The following is a 26246-nucleotide window of genomic DNA, read 5'->3' as shown; positions in this document are numbered from 1 at the left end:
GGACAGATAAAAATGAGCAGCATCACATTGTTTGACAGAATGATCCGGCATGATGAAGTGTCGGCTCCGAAGGGGGTGAAAATGGTGAATTACGAAAAACCCAGCCCTCGGCTCCTCCGCGATCTGCCGGTAGCCTGGAGGGACCCGGCAGACAGCCCGGCCCGGCAGCATCTCACCAAACCGTGTCTGAAAGACTTGGCTTTCAATGCCAAGTCATTTTTAAGCCACTATTCTACCCAGGACCTTTCTCCTAGCAGATGAAAAGAACAATTTTCGAGAGTAAGGCTCGTTTTGATTAAATCTGACATGCTGCTGATAACTCCATGCTAATGTGAAATAATTAACATAATAGCCATAATTAAAACCACGCTAACAATGCCATAAATTTATCACACAATTTTACTAGCTTTCTGCCCCTAACTGCTCTCTCATCGTTAATTAAACGTGTTGCTTTTTACAGAATGGATGTTTATACATTTCCAATATAAATAAATTCAAAACCATGCTTGCTCTCCCTCTCTCTTGCTTTATCTTTGGTCTCCAGTCATTTAGAAGCACTCCTTGGCATGCACCCTTAATGACGGACACCTTGAAAATAAATGAAATTTTGAGTTGAAAATCCACAAACAAGAACATTAAACCATCCTCTTTTTTTTTTTCCCCCATCCCGAAGAGGTATCGAAGCAGAGGTGGGGGTGTGAGGTGAAAATCCCACCCACTGGGAAATGGAAATAATCTGCGTGGATTGGGGGCCCGCGTGTCACCTCAGCCCTTCCCACCTCCCTCTGTGGCGGCCATCTCACCTAGTAGTTGAGTACAGCTATGAAGATTATCAAGGTGCAAACTTTGGTTCGTCGAAAACAGTGGGGGGTGGGGGAGTATATTTCAAATGGGCTCCACCTATGTTTTGTTTCCTCTGCCATAGAGGGAGGGGGGTTACCCTTGGTACCGGACGCGCTCCTCACCTCGCACAAGCTGGTTCCAGCTCCCCGGATGGTAAGAAAAGTGCAGCCACGCGCGGGCATGGTCATTCCATCCTATATCGGGCCAACGATTTATTCAAGCCATTGGCAGAGGCCCTGACCTAAAGAAACAAGGAAAAGTGTAGCTGGGTTCGCTCGTGCCTGGTAAGGGGCAGATGGACCACTTCTGCCTCCATCACTCTAGAACCGGGCCCCTTCGTCCGCGTTGACCACTTATGAACCCACTTTAAGCTGTAATTAATGTCATCTCTGTCATAAATTCTTACATCTACTTCTCCCCATCCTTTAGGACGCACACACTAAATCTCCCCTACCCCGGAGATGTCTCAATCTTCCCATCGATCCCGACTCCACCTTTCTTGCCTCCTGTTGCTAGAACCTCGCCCCCACCCCCGACGGTCCGCGTCTGGGTGGCTTCTCTGGTCGGGTCCCACGGACTCTGTCCGCCCCAGGAGGGACAGAGGAAGCTACATTCCATTTGCTTTTGACTGAAATGTTTCGAACATTTGAGCAGGTGAAACAGCCGGCTGTCATCTTCTTTAAATCCCTCCTGGGAAGTTTCCTTGTTATGACTTAAATCTTCACTTATAGTAATTGTGTGTGTGCGCGCGCGTGTGAATACTCGTTATTTCTTCCCCAATAACCCTCTGCGTCTCCCCATGTTTACAAATCTCCCCCTCCCCCAATATTTCCGTTCCTTCTATCATATTTTTCTTCACCCTACTAATGTGTCACTTTCTCTGTCTAGCTTCTTCCATCTTTCTCTGTCCTAAAGTTTTGTGATAACTGACGACTTGCAGGCTTTTAGCTGAAAACTGCAATTACGCGACAAACAGGATTTACTTAGCCCGGAGTCCAGCCGGCCCCGGACAGGTACCTGCACCGCGTCGGGCTTCCGCCCCTCCGCCCAGGGGGCCTCCCACCTGAGGGCAGCGGAATCCTCCCCACCTCTGGGCGGTCGCTTCGTCTCCTTCTCGCCCCGGGAGGTTGCGCGGACTCCGCTGTTCTCCCGCAAGGAAGAAAACACCCGCAGGTCCCGCAGAAGAGTGACCGCGGGAAAACCCCGTCTCCGCTGGAAATCGATATTGAGCTGTTGGGCCAACGCCCGCGAGGGGCGTTGGAGCCGCAGCCAGTAGGTCCTGCACGTCTCATCATTTAGCTAATCAAGTAGAAAAGTTTCTGTAAGGGCCGGACCCGGCATCAGATGGTAACACTGATTGAACAAGAGATTAGCACAATAGATCTCTAACCGAGGGGAAGCGTTGCTTTTCACGCTATGCGCTGTAATTAATGGTATGAATCAATTAATTTGACTTTTATTGTGTCGAAGGATAAAAGCGCAACAAATGGAACCGACGGTTGGGAGTTGTTCATCCCCCCTTCCCCCGCTTCCCCAGGGAGATTCCAGGGAGACACGGGAATGTCACGGATCAGCCCAGCCTTGGTGGAGGGAGGGTGAGATTGAGCCAGCGGCGCGGAGGGAGTTCCGGGAGCCATCACCCACACGCGGCGGAATCGAAATTAGACTCATTTGTAGGTTACTTCAAGAAGATCCGCGAGGGCAGTCCGTGGAGCCGGAACCCTCCCGCGCACACACTCACGCGAGTCCTTGTCCGCCCAGCAGCCCAGGCGGCGGCGGGGCCCGCGCTGCGGCCCGCGCCTGCCTCTGGAACTGGGCAACCCCAGCGGAGCAAAGGGGTTTCTCAATTTGTAAATTTAGGTTTCTTTTCGTTGTCCTTCCGACCTTCTTTTTGTAATTGCTGGGAGGCTCGGGCAGTTGCAGCCATGATCTCTGCAGCCGTGAGAGGCGGGCAACCAACCCGCCGCTCGGGTCGGGTTCGCGGTCGGCTGTCCAGACGGCATTGTACACGATTCGGAGCCTGCCGGCCACAAGACCATACAACTGCGGAAATCAACTCAGACATGCGTTTTAGGGCCAGTTGTAACCGGGGGTCATTTAGATACAGAAAAATCATAGAGGTTCGCGGGAATCTCGGGATGGAGTCACTGCCCCCACCCCAACCAGGAACGTCCTACCGAGTCGGGAGCAAAAGACCTAGCCTTTCTATCCGGGGCAATTGTCTCCTGACGATTAATGCCAATCTGGGTGTCTCGTGGTATGTAATGAAGAAAGTTTACGGATTTTTCGGGGGGATGGGGTGGGGTGTCTAGGCCAGGGGAGAGTTGTAGGAGAGGGAGATACAGACAGACACACCTAAAATTAAATTGGTTTTCCTAGTGTCTTCTGTAAATGTTTCACTATTTACATTTCAACCTCCTCCCCTGGTGCTCCTTGCTCTGGTGATGCCAGCCTTCCCCTCCCAGGCCTCAGCGGACTGGGCTTGGGTTCAGGGAACTAGGCAAACGTTCGCCGTTCGCAACTAGGTAGGCTAAATGCAGGCGGGAAGAGGAGGCTCAACTCTGGAGGTTTAGGGGCGCTATCCCCCCCTTGGATGACCCACGCTCCCCGGCAACGCCACGAACTCGGGGTGAGTTTGCGGTCTTCCGGAGGTCTTAATTAAACCCCCCACAGACTGTCTTACCCTCACTGACTTTCCTTACCTAGGACTTTTCTTTGTGCATGGGTCGCATCCTCGGTTCCTCCTCCCCCCCGCTTCGCCGCTGGTTTCCGCGGAAGTTAAATCTTGAAGGCTTGTCTTCGCCTCAAGAGGAGAGAATCCACATCAGCAGCCGCTGAAAGTCGAGCCCGCCGGCAGGCCCGAAGCCACCCCGCTCCCCAGAGGCCGGGCCCAGCCGCCCGGGACGTCACCGCCCGCTCCCAGTATTGTTCTTTGGCGGTGCCGGCTGGGGCGCGGCGTCCAACCTGAAGGCCCGAGGCCTCTTCCCGGCCTCCACCCTACTTACCCCGGCCGCTGCCAATCTCGGCTCCTTCCCCAGCGCCTCATTTCCGACTTTTTCATATGCTAAGTCATTTAACTACTTCGAGAAGCTTCTTCACAGCTTCTTAATTTATAGTTTCTGTTATTTTACGTCGTTTTTATTTCTCTCGGCAACTATTCTAATAGATTAATCAATAGCCATTTTCTGACCGTCGGGAACCCCAGCTGATGCTGTTGAGGCCGCAAGAAAAAATAAAAACACGCCCGCACCCAGCAGGGAAGCGAAGACCGGACTCGGGTGGTTAGGTTTGAGGGGAGGGGGTGCGCGTCGCCTCAGCAGGTGTCTCAGTGGCAGAGCACTGAGGCAGGAGGGGGGTCTGAAGTCTAATTAGCAAGACAGGGCCGGGTGCGCCGACCTTACTCTTTAGAGCTAAAAACAATCAAACAAAAACAACAAAAATGAGGGCCATTTAGTTTTTCTTAAAAAAAAAAATTGGATGAGAATCTTATTCTATGTTGCCTATTCTCTTAGGCAAAGCGGGGCAAGAGGGAAGGGGGGGGAGGGCAGGGGAATGAGAGCCGCACAGTCCGACAGACGCTCCCAGGCCCACGCCCTCACTCGCTCACACCCACCCACCTACACTCACACCCACACTCTTCCTGGAACCCCGTTCCGGGCTCTGGTCTGGGCGGAAGATCTCGGACGAGCCGGGGCACCCTCGGGGCCCGCGAGATGATGGTAGGAGCTGCGGTGCCGAGTTGTGCGTCCCTCGTCCCTTTGTTGACAATTCCCTAAACCAACTTGAGTTTGGCCGGCTCAGCTGCGGCCCTGACGTCACGCGCGGTCACGTGGCCCCGCCTCCCCCTGGATCTTTAAGTAGAAAGTAATCTATCAGACCAGTCCTTAAAACCCGACTTTCGACTACCGGGGCTTCGGCGTCCCTGACACCCCCACTTCGGTTGCCCCGGCCCGCGCACTCCCGAGCTGCTCCACGTCCGGCGTCCCGCGCCCGCCTGGACTGCTCCTGCGCCCCACGCCCGGCCAAAGGCCGAGGAAGGCGGGCGAAGTGAGGGAGCGCGGCGCGGGGAAGCTGCCGGGGCTGGGAGTGGCAGCGAGCACCTAATACCGAGCTCCAGGGACGGCAGGAGTTGGCGGAGCGCGACGGCGGGGGGCGGACAGCAGTGCCCGCGCCGCGCAATGCCGGGCCGGCGAAAGTGAGCTGAGCCTGGCGGGCCCCGAGCCTCCTGTGCCCCCCACCCCTCCCCCAATCCCTCATCTTTCGGGGGCAGCCGAATCCCCTTCTCCTGCGCACGGCGGCAGCTCCTGACGCCCCTTATCTTCCGCCGCCACCAACCCCGAGAAGGAATGACCCTCTCCGGCAGCGGCAGCGCCAGCGACATGTCCGGCCAGACGGTTTTGACGGCCGAGGATGTGGACATCGATGTGGTGGGCGAGGGCGACGACGGGCTGGAGGAGAAGGACAGCGACCCGGGTTGCGAAAGCCCCGCGGTGCCGCCCGAGCTGCGACTGGACGAGGCGGACGAGGTGCCGCCGGCGGCACCCCACCATGGTCAACTTCAGCCGCCACACCAGCAGCCCCTGGCACTGCCCAAGGAGACGGCCGGGGCCGGGCCAGGTGGCGAGGCGGGGGCACCCGAGGCGGAGGGCTGCAAGGGCGGCGGTGGCGGCGAGGAGGGCGGCGGCGGAGCAAGCGGCGGCGCTCCGAGCACGGGCAGCGGGGTGGCGGGCGGCCTGACCCCTAGCAAGCCCAAGAACAGCCTGGTGAAGCCGCCCTATTCGTACATAGCGCTCATCACCATGGCCATCCTGCAGAGCCCGCAGAAGAAGCTGACCCTGAGCGGCATCTGCGAGTTCATCAGCAACCGCTTCCCCTACTACCGAGAGAAGTTCCCCGCCTGGCAGAACAGCATCCGCCACAACCTCTCGCTCAACGACTGTTTTGTCAAGATCCCCCGCGAGCCGGGCAACCCGGGCAAAGGCAACTATTGGACCCTGGACCCGCAGTCCGAGGACATGTTCGACAACGGCAGCTTCCTGCGGCGCCGGAAACGCTTCAAGCGCCACCAGCAGGAGCACCTGCGCGAGCAGACGGCGCTCATGATGCAGAGCTTCGGCGCCTACAGCCTGGCGGCGGCGGCCGGCGCCGCGGGACCCTATGGTCGCCCCTACGGCCTGCACCCAGCGGCGGCGGCCGGCGCCTACTCGCACCCCGCGGCTGCAGCGGCGGCGGCTGCGGCCGCAGCGCTCCAGTACCCGTACGCGTTGCCGCCGGTGGCCCCCGTACTGCCCCCCGCGGTGCCGCTGTTGCCCTCTGGAGAGCTGGGCCGCAAGGCCTTCGGTTCTCAGCTCGGCCCGGGCTTGCAGTTGCAGCTCAACAGCCTGGGTGCTGCCGCGGCTGCCGCGGGCACGGCGGGAGCCGCGGGCGCCACCGCCTCGCTCATCAAGTCCGAGCCGAGCGCGCGGCCGTCGTTTAGCATCGAGAATATCATCGGTGGGGGCCCCGCGGCACCGGGAGGCTCGGCGGCCGGCGCAGGGGGCGCTGGGGGGTCGGGGGGCACCGGGGGTGGTGGTACAGCGCAGTCCTTCCTGCGGCAGCCTGGGACCGTGCAGTCCGCGGCGCTCATGGCCACGCACCAGCCTCTGTCGCTGAGCCGGACCACGGCCACCATCGCGCCCATCCTGAGCGTGCCGCTCTCCGGACAGTTTCTGCAGCCCGCAGCCTCCGCCGCTGCCGCTGCCGCCGCCGCCGCGCAAGCCAAGTGGCCGGCGCAATAGGGGTGCACATGTGGCGGGGACGCGGGGCCTGGCGGCGGCTGCACTTTCAAGCTGCGCGCCCGCCCGGGTCCTGGTCCCCCTGCCCAATCCCGGACTCTGCCTCCCTCCCATATCTTCCCTCCACTGACCCCACGACACCGACTTTCGGCGGCCTCCACTCTCTTGCGCACACCTAGGCTTACCGAGTAAACGCTCACCGCGAGCACACCAGGAATAGCTTTCCGTACAGGTAAAAGAGAAAAGTGAATTTTCCAAAAATGTACCCCGACGGCGCCTGCACTTAGTACAGTGGGGGTGGGAGGGAAATCCTTTGTACATATTTGTATAAAAATTATTGACTTTCCTTTGGGGTTTTTATTTTTTTAAGAAAAAACGAATTCAGTAGATTTAGAGCTCTGAACTTTCATTTTTTTGAAGGTTCACTCTCCGCAGTTTTATCTGAGAAAAAATGTATAGAGACGTTGGGAGATTTTAAATATAAAAATTTTCAAAAAGGCGAAAAAAGTGTCATTCTATTATAGAAGTCTGTTTATATATGAATGAATATATATGGTATTCTAAATGTTATTCCATCGTGTCGTACACAACTTTGTAAATAAATTTTTTAAAATGCTCAGTCTAGTGTTTTATTTAGGTGTCTGAGGTAAATGACAAGGTTTTTAAATAGCATTTGCATTTTACCTTTCCCAGAATATCGAGGAGTTTCAAGTGATGACCTTTTCAAACTTTGCTAATCCATAATTTGAATGTAAGAAAATTTAATTGGATAGTCTTCCTAATTTAAATCTAATTAATATTTTTCTTTTAGCTTTCATGTAATATCGGGAGATGGACTATAATATCGTTCATATGAACCCATTATAGCTAAATGATCAGTTTTCTGTAGTTAAAATAAGCTGTCATTAATAAAACAACCTAATTCAAAACAGCACAGCCTTTAAAAATGTTTAAGGATCAGACTTGTATCTTCCACACTGAAAACTGCCAAAAGGAGAGAGTTCATGGACATTTCAATTATCCTTTCAAAACAGTGTAAATTCTAAGCATATTCCTCATTCTGGCATTTAAATCTTAGATTTTAAAAATTAATTCTTATCCCTTAAGTTGAAATGGTAAATGAACTCATTTGATTTTTAAAATTTGTTATCGCATTTTAAATTTTTCAGTGGGACTGTAATATGTATATTACCCTAATAGATAATACATCGTTGTTTTATTCTTTCACAATATTTTCAAATAAGATACCTCTTTTCTGGGCAATAATCCACATCATTGGATTTCTGAAGGATTCCTATAGATGCCTTCCCTCCCTTAAACTCGCTGCTTTTCTCATGACCAAGGAATGGTGACTTTAATACCCTTTTAAAAACAGGTGCACATCAACAACCCCTCTCCTTTTTAATGTGTTTGTTTTTTTAACCTTAGGTTAGTGTGAAATGCGAGATCATAGGGCAGGAATGGGAATGTCCTCCTAGATTATTTTTTAATGTGCATTTCAGCTATTTCGACCTTTATAAAAAAGAGTTTTGTGGTAGAAAGGAAGCATCTAGGCGCAGGAGGCTAGTTCCCACCACAATCACCATATCCTCAAATGGCATCAATTCTAATTATTTTGTAATTAATTTAGCTGTTACAATTACTTATGCGAAATCGCTTTTTAAAACTGGAGAGGGTGAGCAATACTGTCAGCTCGGCCCCAGGCGCGTCCTGTTTGCGAAACATAGCCAGTCCCTGGCGCTGGCATCCACCTTGCGTCCGTGGTCGCGGAGATGCCCCCTGCAGAGGATGCGACCTTTATTTCTTCGCTGTGCGCGTAGACAAGGGGGCTGTTTTGAAAGACAATTTCTCGCAAATACTGAATTTGTTTTCCCGATAAACGGTAAACATTGTATCCTCAGTAAACATTCCTTCAGGATCAGGGTCCTAAAAATGAAACAAGCTGCGGAGTGTGAGATAGTTTAACTTGATAAACAAGAGCCTGATAATCATCCACCGCCGAAAGGAGCAATAGTAACCTTCACCGAGAAGAGATTATGGACAGCAAGGTCTCCGGGTGGGTCTCTCCTAATCTCCTTTTACAAGGAAAACTAAACGGATCTAAATTTGTTTGTGTGTCGCAGCTATAAAAGTAACAAGTTGTTTCACAGTTGTGTCTGGCTAATCGGTTTTTACACAAACAGCAAATGGTACATGATTTGTGCAAACACATAGAGGTTATTTCTAAATTTAGCTAACACCCCTGGGAAAAGGGAAGGGCAGCGCTTCTTGAATTCACTTTTAGCCTCAAGAAGCTGCTGATCCAAGGCTTCTAAATGACATTGGATAACAGGGGCCTCATTCCATCCCTGATCCTTTGTTACTTATAAAATTACTCGCTCATATTTCCGCGCATAGCAGTAATACCGGTCGAGCCTGCGCCCACAGCGTGACACTCGGCCACAAGCCGCGGCCCGCAATCGGCAGGGCCATTTTTTTTTTCTTTCTTTCTTTCCAGTCATGTATTAGGCGACCGGGTTTTTACAGATCCGCCGGCAACTTTCCTTCCAGCCAGTTCTCACCCTTGAACTAGAGCTTGGAGAGAATCCCCTTCTTTTATTTCCTGAAGGGTAAGAGCCCCTTCCTGGCACATGTCAGGTTGCTGGGCCTGGCCATAACCCCCGAAAAGCTCTTTTTGCTTTACACTTGTTTATCCTGCAAAGTTTGGAGCAGAAGGGGAAATGCAAATATTATAGATAATGAACGCAAGCGCTGGGGGGAAGCTTGAAACCCACACTTAATGTCCTCTAACGTGGGCACCAGCAAAGAAAGACAGTGGAATCTGCTCTTGTGTTGAAATTTAAAGGCAACAGGACTAATGTCCGCTTTTCATTTTACTTAAGAAAATAAACTAAAAGAAAGAGGGCAGATTTATTTGCAATAAAAAGAGGAAGCGGGTTGATTTTTATGAGCAGGATTTTAGCTTTCAGCTACACATGAATTTAAACTGGTTTCCACTTCCTCTGGCACCGATTTCTACAAAGTCAATCCAGTTCCAAGGCTCCTATAGAGTCCTCAGAAAGTAGTGCTTGAGTGGGGCCCTGCAACCAGTCCCTCTGGGAATGGCGGGGGGATCCAGAGGTCCAGGGAAGTATAAACCAGGACTGGAGCAAAATTCATATAGAAGTTGTGCAGGGCTGCGATGGCAGATTGTGACCTGTAGGGAGCATCAAGCAGATGGAAAACTTGCAGGTTTGTCTAGGAGGATCCAGCCCCAGCCCTCCAAGGTTTCTCTGAATTCCCTCTGAGGCTCTGAGCCCCTGACACCCTTGCTCATCTTCCAGTCCCTGGATGCCCAGGTAGAATCTCATTGAAGCTGCTTTCTCCCGCCTGTCTCCTGGAAGGGACAGAATCCTGGGGGCAATTTGTCCTAAAGATTGGGAAGCAATGAAGTTTAGTGATGAGGAAACATTGACTTGGAAGCAATTAAGTGGTTTTTGAGGTTATTTACTTTACATGGTTATAGGAAGAGTCTTGGTAGTGATGAGAAAATGAAAGATTGGTGTGTGGGAGCTGGGTGGGTGAGTTAAGGAGGGTCCCTTGAGGAACTGTCCTGAAGAAAATGTGATCTGAAAGAAAGCCAGTTCCAGAGCCATGGGTCTGTGTTGGTGACCAAATGTAGCATAAAGTAATGAATGGATTCATCTATGGGGAAGGGGGAAAAGTTGGAAGGGCATTCTGAGTGCCCTTGCTGGGTCTTGAGAGGAAGGGTGGGACAGGGTTGTCTATTTCATGGGAAGGGGTAACAGGAAGCAGTGGGATGAGAAAGGCCTGGCAGAGGGGTTCCCAATTAGGGATTAGGCATTTCCTGACTGTGACCTTGGACAAGCTGCTTAATCTGAGTCCCTACATTTCCTTGGCTGTACAATTAGAATAAGGAGTCTGCATGCCTGCCCTTGGGTTCACAGGATGAGGTGAGTTGGTGTCAGTGAAAAATGTTTTATAAACTATAAAGCACAGTACGCATGTAAGGAGTTTGTTATATTAATGGGCAGAGAAACAACTCCGTTCCAACAACCTGCAATTTTTGCCTTGGTTTTGAACGGCTCGTTTTAGGTGTGAAAATGGGTTTTTCTAAGAGGGGTGGAAGAACCTATCCCAACTCCGGCTGCCTGGAAGGATGGAGCAAATGAGAGGATGGCCAGAAGGGGCTTTTTAAAGGTGGCGCCGCCTCCTGGTCTAAGGTCCTTCGGCCACGCCTTGAGCTGAGGAGAAGCAGGGGGTGGAGGGGTGGGTGCCCACCACACTTAAGCTCGAATCCCCAACTCCAAAGGCCGGGGATATTTCTTTCTGCCTGAGCGGTCTACTTTGCTGTTTTCCCTTCGCTTCCACTTTCTGAGGCAAGTGGGGAAACATGAGCCCTCCGCTGACAGAAGCCCATTAGCGCTGAACGCGGCCTCCGAGGCGAATTAAAGGTAACCAGATCCCAAACCCGCGTAAAAGACCACCCTCCCTTTGCAGCCCTCCAACAGTTGGTAGTTACACCCAGAGCCAACTTCTCTCTTCCCCGTGCCCTCTTAGGAATGCACAACCCATTTTTTGCTCCCTGGGGCACAACCAGCCAAAGGGATTGGAGAGGGGGTAAGGGTACACAGAATAAAATTTGAAAAGAAATGTTGCAAAATCAAACTGGGGATTGTAAGGAAGCTTATATCATCTCATTTTCATTTTCCCGAGGTGGTGTCTTACATTAGAATTTTTCAAAATTAAATTTTTCCCCTCCCCCATTTTAATATAGAATTAGTACTAAAAGCCTTTCCTTTCCAGATGATTTTGTGCTTTTGCACACAGCTCCGTCTTGTCAGTAGAGAGGTGAAGAGGGAGGGAGACACCTTACCCTTCTCTGTGTCCGGGGGTGAATTCCAGACTCCTCTTCAGAAAACAGTTCACCCTCTCCTTTTCACATAGGCCCAGAAGGTTTCATGACTTACCCAAGGTCACTGAGCAGCCCAAGTGTAAGCTATGGAAATACTCGGAGGAGAAAAAAATTGTTCTTTTCCCCGGAAGGATGCCCCACTGGATGAAAGGAGAAAAAGCAGCACTGGGGCAAGGACGGCTGGGAAGAGGGAAGAGGAGAAAATGACAAAACATAGAGAAGCCCTCAGCCGAGCCCGACCCAGCCCCGAGAGGGCGTTAGACAGCCCCAGACCCTGTGGCCTTCCGGCGGCCCCGGGCGCACGCTCGGCCCCAACCCGCCGCGCCAAAACGGTCTACAGCGCTGGGCGGTTCTGCGGCGATCGACGGCGCGATTTACCTCTTGCTGAGTGATTTGGAAAAGGAAAAAAAAAGGCAGCAACTTCAGGCCGGAAGCCCCACTCACCCGGCGAGTGAGCGGTCGGGTCACAGCGCTCCGGTGTCCAGAGTCGGTCCTTGCCGATGCCGCCTTCTCAGGCCAGGATCAGCCCTGCGCCAGCCTCGAGGGCTCGGCCTGCTGGACTCCGGTTTCCCCTGCCCGGAAGGAAGGAAGAGAGAAGAGATTTGAATTAATTAGGGAGGAAACCCAGCTGTAAAAGGCACCCGCCACGGGAATGAGGGTGCAGCCTGGAGCGCACTGGGGACTCGCTCCTCGGCCCTCTCCGTTGCAGCGCGGGTTGTACGTGCACTGGAAGCTCGCGAGGGGTAACAAACTGCCGAGTGAACGTGGGCAGCTGAGACGCCTTGGCCTTGAATCTCTGGGGAACTAAGGGCAAGTTCATTACTCTCTCGTTAGGTCACATCCCAGGCGAGTCTTGAGGGGCATGAAGACTTCCGGCGACCCAGCCCGGCTGGGGGGCTGCAGGGGCGCCCCCACTCCGGGCCTGCTCGCCTGACTGCCAACGCACAGGAGAAGCCTCCTCTCAGTCATTCTGACCCCCCGTGGCTCCCGCGGCAGCGGATTTGCTATTTGGTAGGCACCTTCCCCGGTTCTGGCGACGGGAGCTGCAGTGTACTTCATGTTGAAGAGGGGAACTTTGGTTCTTTTCCTCCCTCCCTCCCTGTCACTCTCGGCTCTTAGATGGAAAGCGGGCCTCAGCTTTCTCCAAAAATCAACACACTTCGCCCTTTTCTGCAAGGCATGCGCTCCTGGGTCCGCAGGGAGCTCTGCGATCAGCACCAGAGCATCCCTAAACCCCATTCTTATTTTTCTCTTTGTGTTCATGTCCCACCTGGGAGACAGTGCCTCTTCCAGGAAGCCTTCCTGAGCCTCCCAACCCTGTTAGGTGCGCCTTCTTGGAACCTATGGCGCTCAACCTCATGGTTGAACCGTTGTCAGTATTGATGCTGAGTTCCTTCGTACTTTGCTGAGCCCAAAAGGGGTGATCAAAATTTTATTTGTATAATAAATGACAACCTCCGACTACCTGGGTGGGAATGAAGAATCTGAAAGACTGTTAATTGATCAAGCCAGATCTATATTAAAAGTTTGGGTGCCTATTTGCTCCCCATTCTTTTTCAACTCTCTTCTTTATAATACATGTTTTTAAAAACTGCATGTACTTTTTTAAATAAATGAATTTAAAAAGCATTTATTAGAGATCTAGAAACTATAAAAACATGTCAACTTTCAATAACATAAATAGATTTTCTAAATTTTTTTCTCTGCCACCTAGGTTAGTGGAAACTCCTTGACCCAGTCTGAAATACTATAGGCTAGTTCTACCTCCCACCCAGTGGGAAAACCCCTTTAGAACATATCCATTTTCAGCCAGCCTCTGCTGGAATTCTTTCACTGGAGGAGAAACCACTACCTCACAAAACAACCCATTTCAGGTAAGGGCATCTTTATTTTTTAAAGTTTCTTTCTTTTATAGAACCCCTTTATTTCCATAGTAAAGCATAGTGAGTTTGAGTCATTTGCTCAGATTTTAATATTAAAGATAATCATATTATCATGTGTTGAGTTTCTTTACCTAGAAACAAAAAATTTTCCTTGGTTTGGCATCTATATTAAAGCTCTTTGTGGGGAAAGCTGAGCAAAAGCTAAAGCTTTGAAAAAGTATCAGGATTCTGTATTCAAAACACAGGTTTGAGGACAGTCCATGGGCTTTGCTCTGAAACCCACTTCAAGAACCCCAGTTACTTACCACCTTACCTGAGGTTGGGGTCATACTACCATGGTGCTAAGTCTTCTGGGATGGTTACTAGAAACTTCTGTTCTTTTTTTTTTTTTAACTAGGAAAAAAAAAAGCATTTTAACAAATATAAACAAATCATTTACTTTTTCTTTTATTGCTGTATCCATTGACATAAAAGATATCACTTATCTATCATTTAATCTATTCACATAAGAAACTAGGAACTTAGATGTCATCCCTGAAAGATGTTCATGTAGATTCCATTATTCAATGTAAAGAAGAGAGAAGAAATAAGAACAAATCCCAGATTATTTGGCCATTATCTTCTAATTGGGATCAAGTTAATGTGCTCTTTTACATTATATATTTAATGCAATTTTTTTGCAAATTTATATCCACCCCATTTTGTGTGGTCCCCATTGATATAATTTTTATATAACCCAGTTAGCCTCTTTCTTTGCCATTGTTACAGATTTTCCTAGGGAGCCATCTCTCAAAATCCACCATTTTGCAAACATAAATATTGGTTACAAGAGCAAGATGGTATCAAGATCAGCAGAAATTGATCACAACCACCATGAAACATCTGCTTTGTTGATGGTATTTCAACAGCATCATCTTTCCACATATATCAGAAATTATGACTTTATGATAAAATTGTCCTGTGGCTGGAGGGAATCATGTGCAAGAGTTAATAGGCTGGATTAAAAGATAAGACTAATTCCTAATTCTAGTCTGACATTGAACTTGGAAGTATCTGATAGACTCTATATTTGCCTACATAGAGTAAAGACCACTGTTGAAAATTTAATTGAAATGAAAGAGAGGAATTATAGTAATATAATTATCATTTCAAAATTTTAACCAACAGAACTTTTTGAGTTAACTATTTAAAAAATTTAGAGATTCTTAAACCTTGATTTCACTCATCTTCATTTAAGATATCTGTCATTCAAGATATCCGTCATATAAATTTCCAGTGTTTTGATGATTCCTTTACTCTGATTTCAGCACTGTACTATAAATCAGGGTGGGGAGATGAATTGCCCTCCTCTGCCACTACCAGTGAGGGCTGTGGTGGTTTGAAGCTGTATGTACCAAAGAAAGACATGTTCTTAAATTTAATCCATTCCTGTGGGTGTGGACCCATTGTAAGGTTCTTTGATATGGCTACTTCAGTTAAAGTGCGACTCACCTCATTCAGGATGGGTCTTAATCCTTATACTGGAGTCCTTTATAAATGGAATGGATACACACAGAGAGAAAGAAAGGCATGAAAGCAAGAAGCTGAAAGCATTGAAATACGGAAGAGAAGGGAGAGACCAGCTGACGCCGCCATGTACCTTGCCATGTGGTAGAGGAGCCAAGGATTGTTGGCAGCTAGACAAGGGAAGAAAACATAGCCTTGATGATGCCTTGATTGGGATGTTTTCTCAGCCTCAAAACTGTAAGCTAAGAAGTTCCCACTGTTCAATTCAAACTATTTCATGGTATCTGCTTTCAGCAACCTGGGAAACCAAAATCAGGGTCCACAGTAATAACATGAAAAATCCATACAGGAGACTGATAGAATCCACCCTACACTATAAGAACCATCATTTTAGTTCAATATATTCAATATACCTAGTTAATGGTTTAAATTATCTGTTGCTTTAAATTATTCTTATATTAAAAGAGATTAAGTTTGAGAAAATACTTTATTAACTATAAGTGCTCAACACTGAGTGAAAGATAGCTGTACAATATTTTCCAAAGCAATTACCTTGCTAGGAAGGGTTTATTTTTTGAAACACAGAATGAAATTCTGGAAAGAGCATGAGTTTTGGATCTGACAGACCTAGGGCCAAATCCTGGCTCTGCCATTTCCTAACTATGTGATCTTGATCAAAGTTTCTTAGCCTCTCTGAATCTCAATTTTCTCATCTATAAAATGTGGATGATATGAATATTTAATATGTTAATGTATTTGGGGTGCTCAAAAATGGTAGCATCATTGCTATATGATTTTGCTAATTTTGTAGTGATCATATTTTCATGTGGCTACCTTTATTTTTTTCTCTGATATCACATACTACTAGTTGTCACATTTCAAGTTAAAAAATGAAGTTGCTGAGGCCACTGTCCCTTCCATCTGTTTGAGTTAGGTATCATTTTTGTGTTCTCACAACTTAACAAATGTGAAACAATTTACTCTGTAGTACCACTTGGTAAATCACTTTTTCACTTTCAGGGTATTTTTCAGTTTTGTGGGTGAGAGGTCTTGACAATAGTCATTAAAGATATGATAGGATTTTCACAAGAACAAGGACATGTGCCTTATGTCTCTTTGCTGAGCTTTGGACTGGGTGGACTAATTTTAACATTTATCTAGATCCATACTGAGATTTCACTAGAAGTCACTATCTTCCTAGACTGGATTAAATTAGGTCAGTATTTGATTCTGAGCTCTTGGTCTTACTATCTACTTAATGGGAGAATGGGATAGAAGTCAGCTGATTTGGGTGTGCTGGCTCTGGTGACTTTGGCTAAGCCACTTGAAATTCTGAACCTCAGATTATGATAATTCAGTGGAGACACATTGTATCATTGTTTATCTTACTCAAATTGAACCAAACGTCACTAAAATGAGAGAGAGAGACAGGATGAAAAACCATTTAAATGTGAAGCTGCTCTGAATTCTATTCAATGGGCATGAAACACAGGGAAGCAAATTATGGATGGCATTAAGTTTCTGCTTTACAGTTAGTCTTAGTTCCCTTATACCATCTACAATGTGAACATCATGGTGCAGAAAGTGGAATCTTGGTGTTTCAATATACTATCCTTATTTTCTGTACAATATGGCCTCTACATGCAAGTCAGCATGTAGCAGGTAGAATTCAACCAAATGGACATCAACCTGTTCCAACACTGGAAAAAACCTGATTATTAGATTAATGGAGAGATGGTATGCTCATATACTGTAATGGCAAATTTAAGGTATTTCATGGCTAATTATTATTATAAAATATTTATTTTTATTATATTTGATTTTTACCTTATTTTTATTATATTTGATTTTTACCTTACTTTAGAATGTAACTCCTGTATAAGATACAATTTCCACTGTAATATTTGTCTTACCAGTATTGTTCTGGAAATTAAATGAGATAATATGTATCAAAGGGCTTTGCAAAATTCACAGTGTTATAGACTATAAAATGTTTTTGTCTTCTGGACAAGTGTTGGCCAGGAATCCATTTAAATGGTTTTACTTTTAATTGTTCTGTGTTTTCATATAGACAGTGAATTCTGGTTGAAAAACGAACAACAACCACAACAACAATAATAATGATAGGAGTTAAGAAGATTAATTGATCAATTACCACTGCCAGAAAATGTGCTTAGTGCTTTAAGTAGATTATCTCAATTAGATACTGTTTGGAGGAGTTCTTCTTCTTGGATTTTCTATCATCCAGGCCCTCTTAAGGGCACCTTAGTTTCAGATATTATACACTTTCTGGAACCTTGCAAATTGCTCGTGTATGTGTGTGTGTGTGTGTGTGTGTGTGTGTGTGTTTGTGTGAGGCCAGTTTTTTTTCTCTTTTTTATATAGCTGAATTTGATAACTGAGAGGCACAAGGTGAGAAAATGCTTATTTCCTACTCATGTTTCCATAGGGAGAAATTTTCATTAGAGGAGCATGTGAGCCTCCTTCTCTTATTTCCTTCTCCCTTGGGGAGGGAGGTTGATAGCTGATGGTTGTGGATCAGCCACACCTGCATATTTTGGACATGCCTGCTTGCAGAGAAGATGCATTCTGGTTTTCAGTCTCTGCCATGCCATGCCAAGCCATGCCATGACCTTAGCAGAACATGTTCTGTACTTGTAGTTGAGGTCTGCAACTATTAAGTGCTGCCTATGAACATGTAGGTAGTTCTGACTAGTTCAGGGAATATTAGCAAGTCCATTTGGCTGCATGTCTTTCAGTTTAACTTTCATCAGTAATAAAGCTAATACTTTTTTTTTCCCCCTCTACCTGGCTCCTTTGTCTACTTCTCAATTGGTTCCAAATTTAGATGGGGAAGAAAAGGGTTATGAAAAACTACTTAAAATATAACAAGAAACAGTATAAGGGAGTAGTTAAGAGCACAGCTGTGGGAGTGAGATTGCCTATGTTAAAATTCTAACTCCATTGCTTATTGGCTGTGTCATCTTGTGCAAGTTAATTAACCTCTGTACCTTAGGTTACTTTATCTGTAAAAGGGACAATAATAGTAGCAACCTCATAGAATTAGTGAGAGGATGAAACTAGCTAATACATTTAAAGTATGTAGAATATTCCTGGACATATAATAAGCATTCAGAAATTTTAGTTATTATTTGTATCAATACTAACAACCCAAGGATATAAGCTAAATCTTTGCAAATAATTTATATTCGGCTTCTAAATTCCCTCCTTAAAAGAATTGATACACTGATTATAAGCACAGGGGCTGTCTTCGTTTGCCAGAGCTGTCATTACAAATAACACACACTGGTTTTGGCTTAACAAGGGGGCTTTATTGACTCATAGTTTTGAGGTTAGAGGTCCAAAACCAAAATATTGGCAAGGCTTGCTCTCTTCCTGAAGACTGTAGCATTCTGGTGCGGCTGCTAACAATGCTTGGGGTTCCTTGGCTTGTCTCTGCCTCGCACCACAAGGCAATGTCTTTTTCTTTCTAGCTTCTATGACTTTCAGGTTCTCTTTAAAAGGCCTTCAGCAATCTGGATTAAGGCTCACCCTTCTTCAGTTGCCCATACCATAACTAAAAATAACGTCTTCTAAAGGTCCTATTTACAGTGGGTTCATACCCACAGGGATGTGGATTAAGATTAAGAGCATGTGTTTGTTGGAGTACATAATGCAACCAGCCATAGGGGCCTTCTTCTGATTCATTCTTGGTGTTAAACATAATAATTTTTCTCTTCTTTTCTCTACTTGCCACAATTTGTAGAAGTGGAATTCATAGTGACATTCTTTAGGGATACTTTCAGACTCCATGTCACTGTGAATCCCATTGTTATAGACTGTGGCAAGTAGAAAAAAGGGAGAAAAAAGACCAAATTAATAGCCTAAAGTACTATGTTTATCACTAAGACTAGTTCGCTATGATCACTCTCATTTTAGAGTCCCAGAGTATACAATTTAGCAGTTGAATGTGTGCTGTCATATATAATGGGGGTGCTGGATAGAGTGGAATTTTCATAAATAAAGAATCACCTGAGTGGCCCTTCTTAGAGTACAAATATTTTGCAGTAATATTTGGAGGGGCCCAATGACTTTTTTTTTATGGAAAATTTCAAACATAGAGAAGGGTTTAAAGAATTTTACAATGAACACCTGTACAGTCGCCATTCTACCATTAACATTTTATTATACTTGCTCCATCACATAATTGATCCATCTGTCTCTTGGTCCACCCATCAAGCCATCTTATTTTTCTGATGCCTTTCAAAGAAGAAGTAATATTTTGAAATGCTTGCCTTTGATTCTTTCCTTGGAGTCCCCTGTGACTCCTCTAGTTCCTCCCAGAGAGGCAGAAGCAGTATGGCATCGTGGACAAGATCTGGAGTCCTTACACTTACTGGCTATGTTGACCTGTGTAGCCTTCTGTGACTTAGTTTCCTCTCCTGTCTCAAGTGGATAGTAACAGTATCTACCTCCTAAGGTTGTTGTGAGACTTAAATGAGGAAATGAATGTAAGGTGCTTACAACAATCCTTAGCCAGCAAACACTTGTGCATGCCAACTTGTGGTAGGCATTTATACGTATTAACTCATTTAATTCTTGCCCAAACCTCACGAGGTAGTACCATTATTACAAAATATCATGAATATTAGCAATTATTAATTGTTATAGCAGAAATTAATAGAGGAAAAAAAGAAATAGTCACTGCTTAGTTTTTGAGTTTTAAAACAGATATTTTAAAGTTCATGGTAGAAAGAATAGTTTGCAAAGGAAGGCTTTTCGAGTTCCAAGGAACTGAGCTCTTTGCCTGTCAAAAGCATAAGTTCTTAGGGACAAAGTTTATGTCATTAACAATCGATTATAGAACAACAGATGAAGAGTCTAACCTGACCAAAATTATATCAAGATTCCTAGCCTTGGGGAATACTGAGTAGAAGCAACTAGGAAGAAACTGATGAGGGTATTTGGACCTGTCCCAGTCCAGGCCGATTTCCAGAGTTCGGATAAAAGTATGTCTCAATAGATTTTGGAGATCTGAAAGCATAGGAGAATTGTGCTTCCCTGTGATTAGTTTTGGGGGGAGGGTTCTTACTATGCAATCCTTTAAAATATTTTAAAATATAACTCTTCTCTCCAGTTCAAACTAGGACTTATCCACTGCCTCAGGAAAGGGAAACTATAAGAAACAAAATCAGTTAAATTTTTTCTTTTTAGTGCCCAAACCAAAGATCTGGGGAAAAAATGTTTGGAAAAGTGCTTGCTGAGACAATCATTTCTGATTTCAGAGGAGATAAAAATTCTCTGTACTGAAGGAGAGGGAAGGTCCTGGGCAAACTGGGATGATTGGTCAACCTGTTGGCGGGAGGCGGTGTGTGTCTTCTGTTTCCAATTATATTTGATATTCACAATACGAATTTAGCATAGTTACGATAGCCTGAGGATTCTAATTCTGTATTGTGCTAATAAATGCAAGGCTTGATAATTTTCTTGTGTTTCCTTGGTATGTGGCATAAACACCTAGCTGGAGTTCCCACAATTTTTAATAAGGCTGCTTTATCTGTACATTGTTAGTTTGAGTTGGCTGCAATTTTAAATTGCTTCTATTTTTGCTTTTTAATTTAAAATTATTGTTCTAAACAGTTTACAAGAATAAGTAAAACATAATTCATACTTTCAAATTTTAAAAATAAAATCAGGTTTACTTATCACTGGAAATTGGAAATAACTGAAATAGTATAAGCAATATAGGGTAGTGGTGAAGAGTACAGACTCAGGAGCCAGCCTATCTTGGCCTTGCCCCTTATTATTTGTGTGATATTGGACAAGTTCTGTCTCTTCATCTGCAAAATGGGAATTAAAGCAGTATTGACCTAATGAGGCTGTTGTGAAGATGAAATTAGTTTATAGATGTAAGGTGCTTAGAACAGTGCCTGGTACAAAATCGTTAGGTGATTTCCAAGTTTTTTTGGTCTACTAATTTGAAAACCACTGGATTAGAATAATTAGAGGGCTGAGCTTGCTCAATACCCAAAGCAGTTTTTGAGTTTTAACCTCTGTATTTATTGCTTATGGCTGCTTTAACAAATTGCCATAAACTTGGTGACTAAGACAGCAGAAATTTATACTTTCGTGGTTCTGGTGCCAGAAGTCTGAAATTAAGGTTCAGACAGGATTGCTTCTTTCTGGAGGCCCAGAGGGAGAATCGATTCCATGCCTTGCTGCTAGCTTCTGGATCACCTGGTGATCCTGGGTGTTTTTTGGTTTGTAGACACACCATTGCAAACTTTGCCTTCATCTTCATATGGCCTTCTTCCCTACGATTCCTTTGTTTCCAGTCTCCTTCTCCTTTCTCATAAAAGGATACCCGCTGGATTTAGAGCCCACCCTAGAACCAGGATGATCTCAACTCAAGATCCTCAACTTAATTACATCTGCAAAACCCTATTTCCAAATAAGGTCACATTCACAGGTACTGAGGGTTAGGCCTTGGACATATCTTTTTGGAAGGCAGCCAAGCTCACCACTATACCACCGGTGTCAAACAGATCCTTTTGGAGAACACAATTCAACCCACTGTAAGATCTATATGTTAAACTTCAATTCATAATGCACCCAAGCCTAATGTAAATGATAATGAAGATCAGTAAGAGTTTATCCATAGCTCATTTTCAAAAGTAAGGCCTCATTACTTCACTAAGAGTTGGGGAGGCAGGTGAAAATGTTTTCTGAGATAACACATTGCTTTTTTTTTAACCAATAGCATTTGTAACTTTTAATAGGATCATTGGTTGGTAAGTAGAAAAGACCTGAGGAAAACTCTTGTAGTTGCATTTATTTGCCAAAGAATGGATACAGTCACCCATGTTTTCTTACTCCACCTTGCCCTGCACAAAGGCATCTGATGGCAGGGCAAAGGGTGAAGATAGAAGGAAGACCTGACTTCTTGGCCCAGCCTTAACCCACATCAACTAAGGGAATGATCTCAGGAAAATCTTTTAACTTCTTTATACCTCAACTTTCTCCTCCGTATAAGATAAGATGTAGAAGTTTAACATATTTATCTTTGTGCAATTGGTTCAGATTCATGTTTGGAAAGACGGCAGGGCTGACATGAAGGAGAAGTGACAATACAGAGTCAGACCAGGGACTTTTTCTGGATCTACTGTAAGAGAGACGCTCTTTTTCCATCAGGGTTGCCAAATTGGTCAAAGGTAAGCCTGAAGCTACTGGTGGCCATCTTGTTCCATGTGGGAAGAATCTGTCCAGGAATAAAGCCAAGAGAAAGAAAAGCAGTCCTGAGGGATGGAGGGAAACTGATTCCTGGCAATATTTTTTAGCATCTGTCTCCAGTCAAAAATAAGATGAACACAATCTCTGTCCTCAAGTGGCTTATAGATAAGTAAAGGACAGTATAATTGGGAAAGGTCAGGTTGCTACAGAACTACCAAAACAGGATACCTAAACAGTACTTCTGGGCAGAGAGGGAGGGATATCTGATAAGAAATCGAAATGATGAATTTGAGTTAACCAGGTGAATGGGAGTAGGTGGAGGTTGGTATATGTGACGGAAGGTAGGAAGGAAAAAAAGTGAGCAGAGGAAGAACTGTGTACAGTTGCCCAGAGGCAAAACAGTATGATGCCTTCAGGGAATGAATTGAAAGTAATTCAACATGACCAAAGTATACAAAGAACATTCCCAAACATGGTATCATTTTATCCAGCACACTAGAATCTTGCATAATTAGATATTATAATTAGATAAGCACAGTTAGAATGTGTTCAGGTGCAAGTAAATGAAAACCTGGTTAATGGTGACTTAAGCAATAAAGGTATTTTATTATCTGAAGGTAGGCAGTCTAGGGCTGGTACAATGATTCCATAATACCATCAAGAATCTGGCTTCTTTCCATTTTTTTGTTTCAACATCGTCAGCTTTCGGTTATTATGCATATACCTGCAGTAGACAGAATAATGTCCCACCACCAACACTCACAAAAATGTCCACTTCCAAGTGCCCAGAACCCATGAATATATTATCTTACATGATAAAAGAAACTGCAGATGTGATTAAATCAAGTCTTGAGATAGGAAACTGTACTGGATTATCTAGGTGGGTTCAATGTAATCACAGGGGTCCTTACAAGAGGGAGGCAGGAAAGTCAGAGAGAAGGAAATGAGAAAATTTATCAACAGAAGCAGAGGTGAGAGAGAGAGAGAGAAAGAGAGAGAGAGAGGGATTTGAAGATTGGAAGATGCTACACTATTGGTCTTGAAGATGGAGGGAGTGGCCACAAGCCAAGGAACATAGGCAGCCTTTAGAAGCTGGAAAAGGCAAGAAACAGATCCTACCCAGAGCATCCAGAAGAAATGCAGCCTTGCTGACCCATTTTAAACTTCTGATCTCCAGAGCTGTAAGATAATACATGTGTTGTTTCAGGCCACTAAATTTGTTACAGCAGCAATAGAAGACTAATATATTATGTTGTCAGAGCTTCAGGTATCACTTTCATGCAGGAAAGGAGGGATAGGAGTTAAAAGGGCAGAGCACATTGCATCTATTCCCCTTGTCAGGAAAGAATAAACTTTCACAGCGGTCTCACCAGCTGACTTGCCTGTACATATTATTAACCAGAACTTGGACACGCTCTACCTCGAACTTCAAGGGAGTGTAGGAACGTATCTCACTTTCCAGCCTCTATAGTAAGGGTGTGCTGGTTTGAAGCTGTTATGTACCCCAGAAAAATGCCATATTCTTTTTTTTTAAATTCAGTTTATTGAGATACATTCACATACCACATACCATGCAGTCATACAAAGTATACAATCAAAGGCTCACAGTACCATTATATAGTTGTGTGTTCATCACCAAAATTAATTTTTGAACATTTTCATTACCACACACACAAAAATAATAAGAATAAAAATTAAGGTGAAAAAGAACAATTAAAGTGAAAAAGAACACTGGGTGTGTTTTTTTGTTTGTTTGTTTGTGTTTTTGCCCCCGTTTTTCTACTCATCCATCCTTACACTGGACAAAGGGGAGTGTGGTCCACATGGCTTTCCCAATCACATTGTCACCCCTCATAAGCTACATCATTAAACAATCGTCTTCAAGATTCAGGAGTTCTGGATTGTAGTTTGATAGTTTCAGGTATTTATTTCTAGCTATTTCAATTCATTAGAACCTGAAAAAGGTTACCTATATTGTGCATAAGAGTGCCCACCAGAGTGACCTTTCAGTTCCTTTTGGAATCTCTCAGCCACTGAAACTTATTTCATTTCCTTTCACATCCCCCTTTTGGTCAAGATGTTCTCCATCCCATGATGCTGGGTCTAGATTCCTCCCCAGGAGTCATATTCCATGTTGCCAGGGAGATTTACATCCCTGGGTGTCAGATCCCACATAGGGGGGAGATTGCCATATTCTTTCAATCCATTCCTGCAGGTGCAGACCTATTGTGGGTGGGGCTTTTTATTAGGTTGTTTCAATTGAGATGTGACCCACCCAATTCAAGGTGGATCTTTATCCTTTTCTGGAGTCCTTTATGAGAGGATAAAAGACACAGAGAAAGCCCAGAGAGCTTAGAGAGACACACTCAGAGAAGTTTGAAGAGAGCTTGGAGAGAAAAGCCCCAAAGACACCAAGAGAAGACCCACAGAAGCTCCCAGAGGAGGCCGCTGGAACCAGAAGCTGAAAGCAACCAGACCTGGGAGCAAAGGACCAGCAGACGCCAGCCATGTGCCTTGCTATCTGACAGACAAAACCTAGATGTCAGCAACTTGTCTTCAGGGTCCAGGTATCATCCTGTTGATGCCTTAATTGGGACATTTTCATGGCCTAAGAACTGTAAATTTGTAAAACAAATCACCATTGTAAAAGCCAACCCATTTCTGGTATATTGCATTCTGGCGGTTTTAACAAACCAAAACAGTTGGGAAATGAGGTTGCTCATTTGTTGTGTAGATGGGTTCAAGTCATTGTTCATGAAGGCATAAGGGGTTGTGTTGAGGTATAAAACCTAGGGGTATGTGCCTGAATGTGCCTTTCATCTGGGAGTAAGGGCCAAGGGAAAATAATCATGATCCTTTGCCCTAGGAGTTACATCAACATCCTGAAGCTGTGATTGTGTGCCTCAGAAACTTGGCTTCCCATAATTGGGTGTTTAAAGTATTTCTGGAAAGTGAGAATGGATATCCTTCTCTAAGGAGAGCATTTTGAGAGGACTTTGGTTGGGGAGTGCTGTTTGTTGACTTGATCCATAGTTGTTGTAAGTCTTGACGCTTCTTTATGACTTGATTCTCCCCATTGAGCATTTGTGGAAGAGTTGGAGCGGAATCATGATGCCCAAAACTATAGGAAGGACTGAAAGCTTGAAAAATTATAGCCAGAAGGAAGGACTCAAGAGAGCACAAGAGAGGGTGCGAGCTGGAGTAGAGAGGGGAGACAGTGTAACCAAAAGCAAGTGTAGTATGGGATTGTATTGTGAGAAAGGTAAGAATTATTTTTTGTCCGTATTCACCTGCTTTGGAACAGGCTCCGAATCCATGGAGGCTCCTTTTGGGCAGTGGTGAGAATGGTTGATCATAGAGAGGCTTGGGTAGACTCATTGGCATAGGATAATGTCTGGGCAAAGGATTCTGGCAACTGTTTAGCTTTTGGCAAAGATCAGAAGCCTGCTATAGTGGCTAGTATTACCAGAAGGAACAGACAGCACAGAGGCACCAAAGAATGGCTATGGCAGGGAGATAAAAGCTAAACAAAAGCCAAGTTGCTTTGATAGGGTTCACCTTCCATGGTATTGGCCAGATCATAGCACTTGCACCTGCTGGTTCTGGTTGTTGGTTGGAGATTTTGTTTGTGGAAGTGGAGACTCCAAAGATATGAGTTGGGGGGCACCATCCCTTGATCTCAGCCCCACCTCCTTATAATATACTCACATATATGCATAGATGTGTTTGTGCAAAGGTGATCCTTGCATCAGTGTGTGTAAATAACAAAAAACCCATCCAGTCCAAATGTTCATTTGAAGAAGGCTGGTTTAAATAAATTACGCTGTATCTCATACAATGGGAACTACTCAGAGGCTATTTATGACTGAACAGTGGAAGTAAGCTCCATATTACATTAAGTGAATAAGCAAAATGCAAGAACAGCATGTGGATATGCTCCCATCTGTGGGAGTATTATCTCTGGGGATGGGAACTGAGGTTCACAGAAGTAAGGAAAGACATATTCTTACTTGTTCTGAAATTTTTGTGATTTTTACCAGATGCATTGTGCCAGTTACCTATTGCCAGCAACAAACCACCTCAAACTTAGTGGAT

General features: G+C 45.3%; 1 protein-coding gene and 1 long non-coding RNA gene across 2 annotated transcripts; one reads left to right on the top strand and one right to left on the bottom strand.

Annotated features, from left to right (window-relative positions):
- Nucleotides 1-500: 500 nt before the first annotated feature.
- On the bottom strand, nucleotides 501-2116 carry LOC119527218. The gene is made up of 3 exons (XR_005215341.1): nucleotides 1932-2116; nucleotides 966-1084; nucleotides 501-588 (listed from the first exon to the last, which is right to left on the bottom strand). It is a non-coding gene; the product is annotated as an uncharacterized LOC119527218 (long non-coding RNA).
- Nucleotides 2117-5189: 3073 nt separating this feature from the next.
- Nucleotides 5190-6620, top strand: FOXD3 (forkhead box D3). Its single transcript, XM_037827032.1, has one exon. It carries the CDS (start codon nucleotides 5190-5192, stop codon nucleotides 6618-6620), a length of 1431 nt encoding a protein of 476 aa, XP_037682960.1.
- Nucleotides 6621-26246: the final 19626 nt, after the last annotated feature.

The sequence above is a fragment of the Choloepus didactylus genome, chromosome 2 (assembly GCF_015220235.1).
Source record: "Choloepus didactylus isolate mChoDid1 chromosome 2, mChoDid1.pri, whole genome shotgun sequence".
NCBI classification, from domain to species: Eukaryota; Metazoa; Chordata; class Mammalia; order Pilosa; family Megalonychidae; genus Choloepus; species Choloepus didactylus.
The sequence above is the reverse complement of the archived record's forward strand: the minus strand, read 5'-3'. Positions and strand labels throughout refer to the sequence as shown.

Bases quoted from the DNA above. Each gene is read 5' to 3' on its own strand.
- FOXD3 (XM_037827032.1), top strand. From the start codon at position 5,190: ATGACCCTCTCCGGCAGCGGCAGCGCCAGCGACATGTCCGGCCAGACG.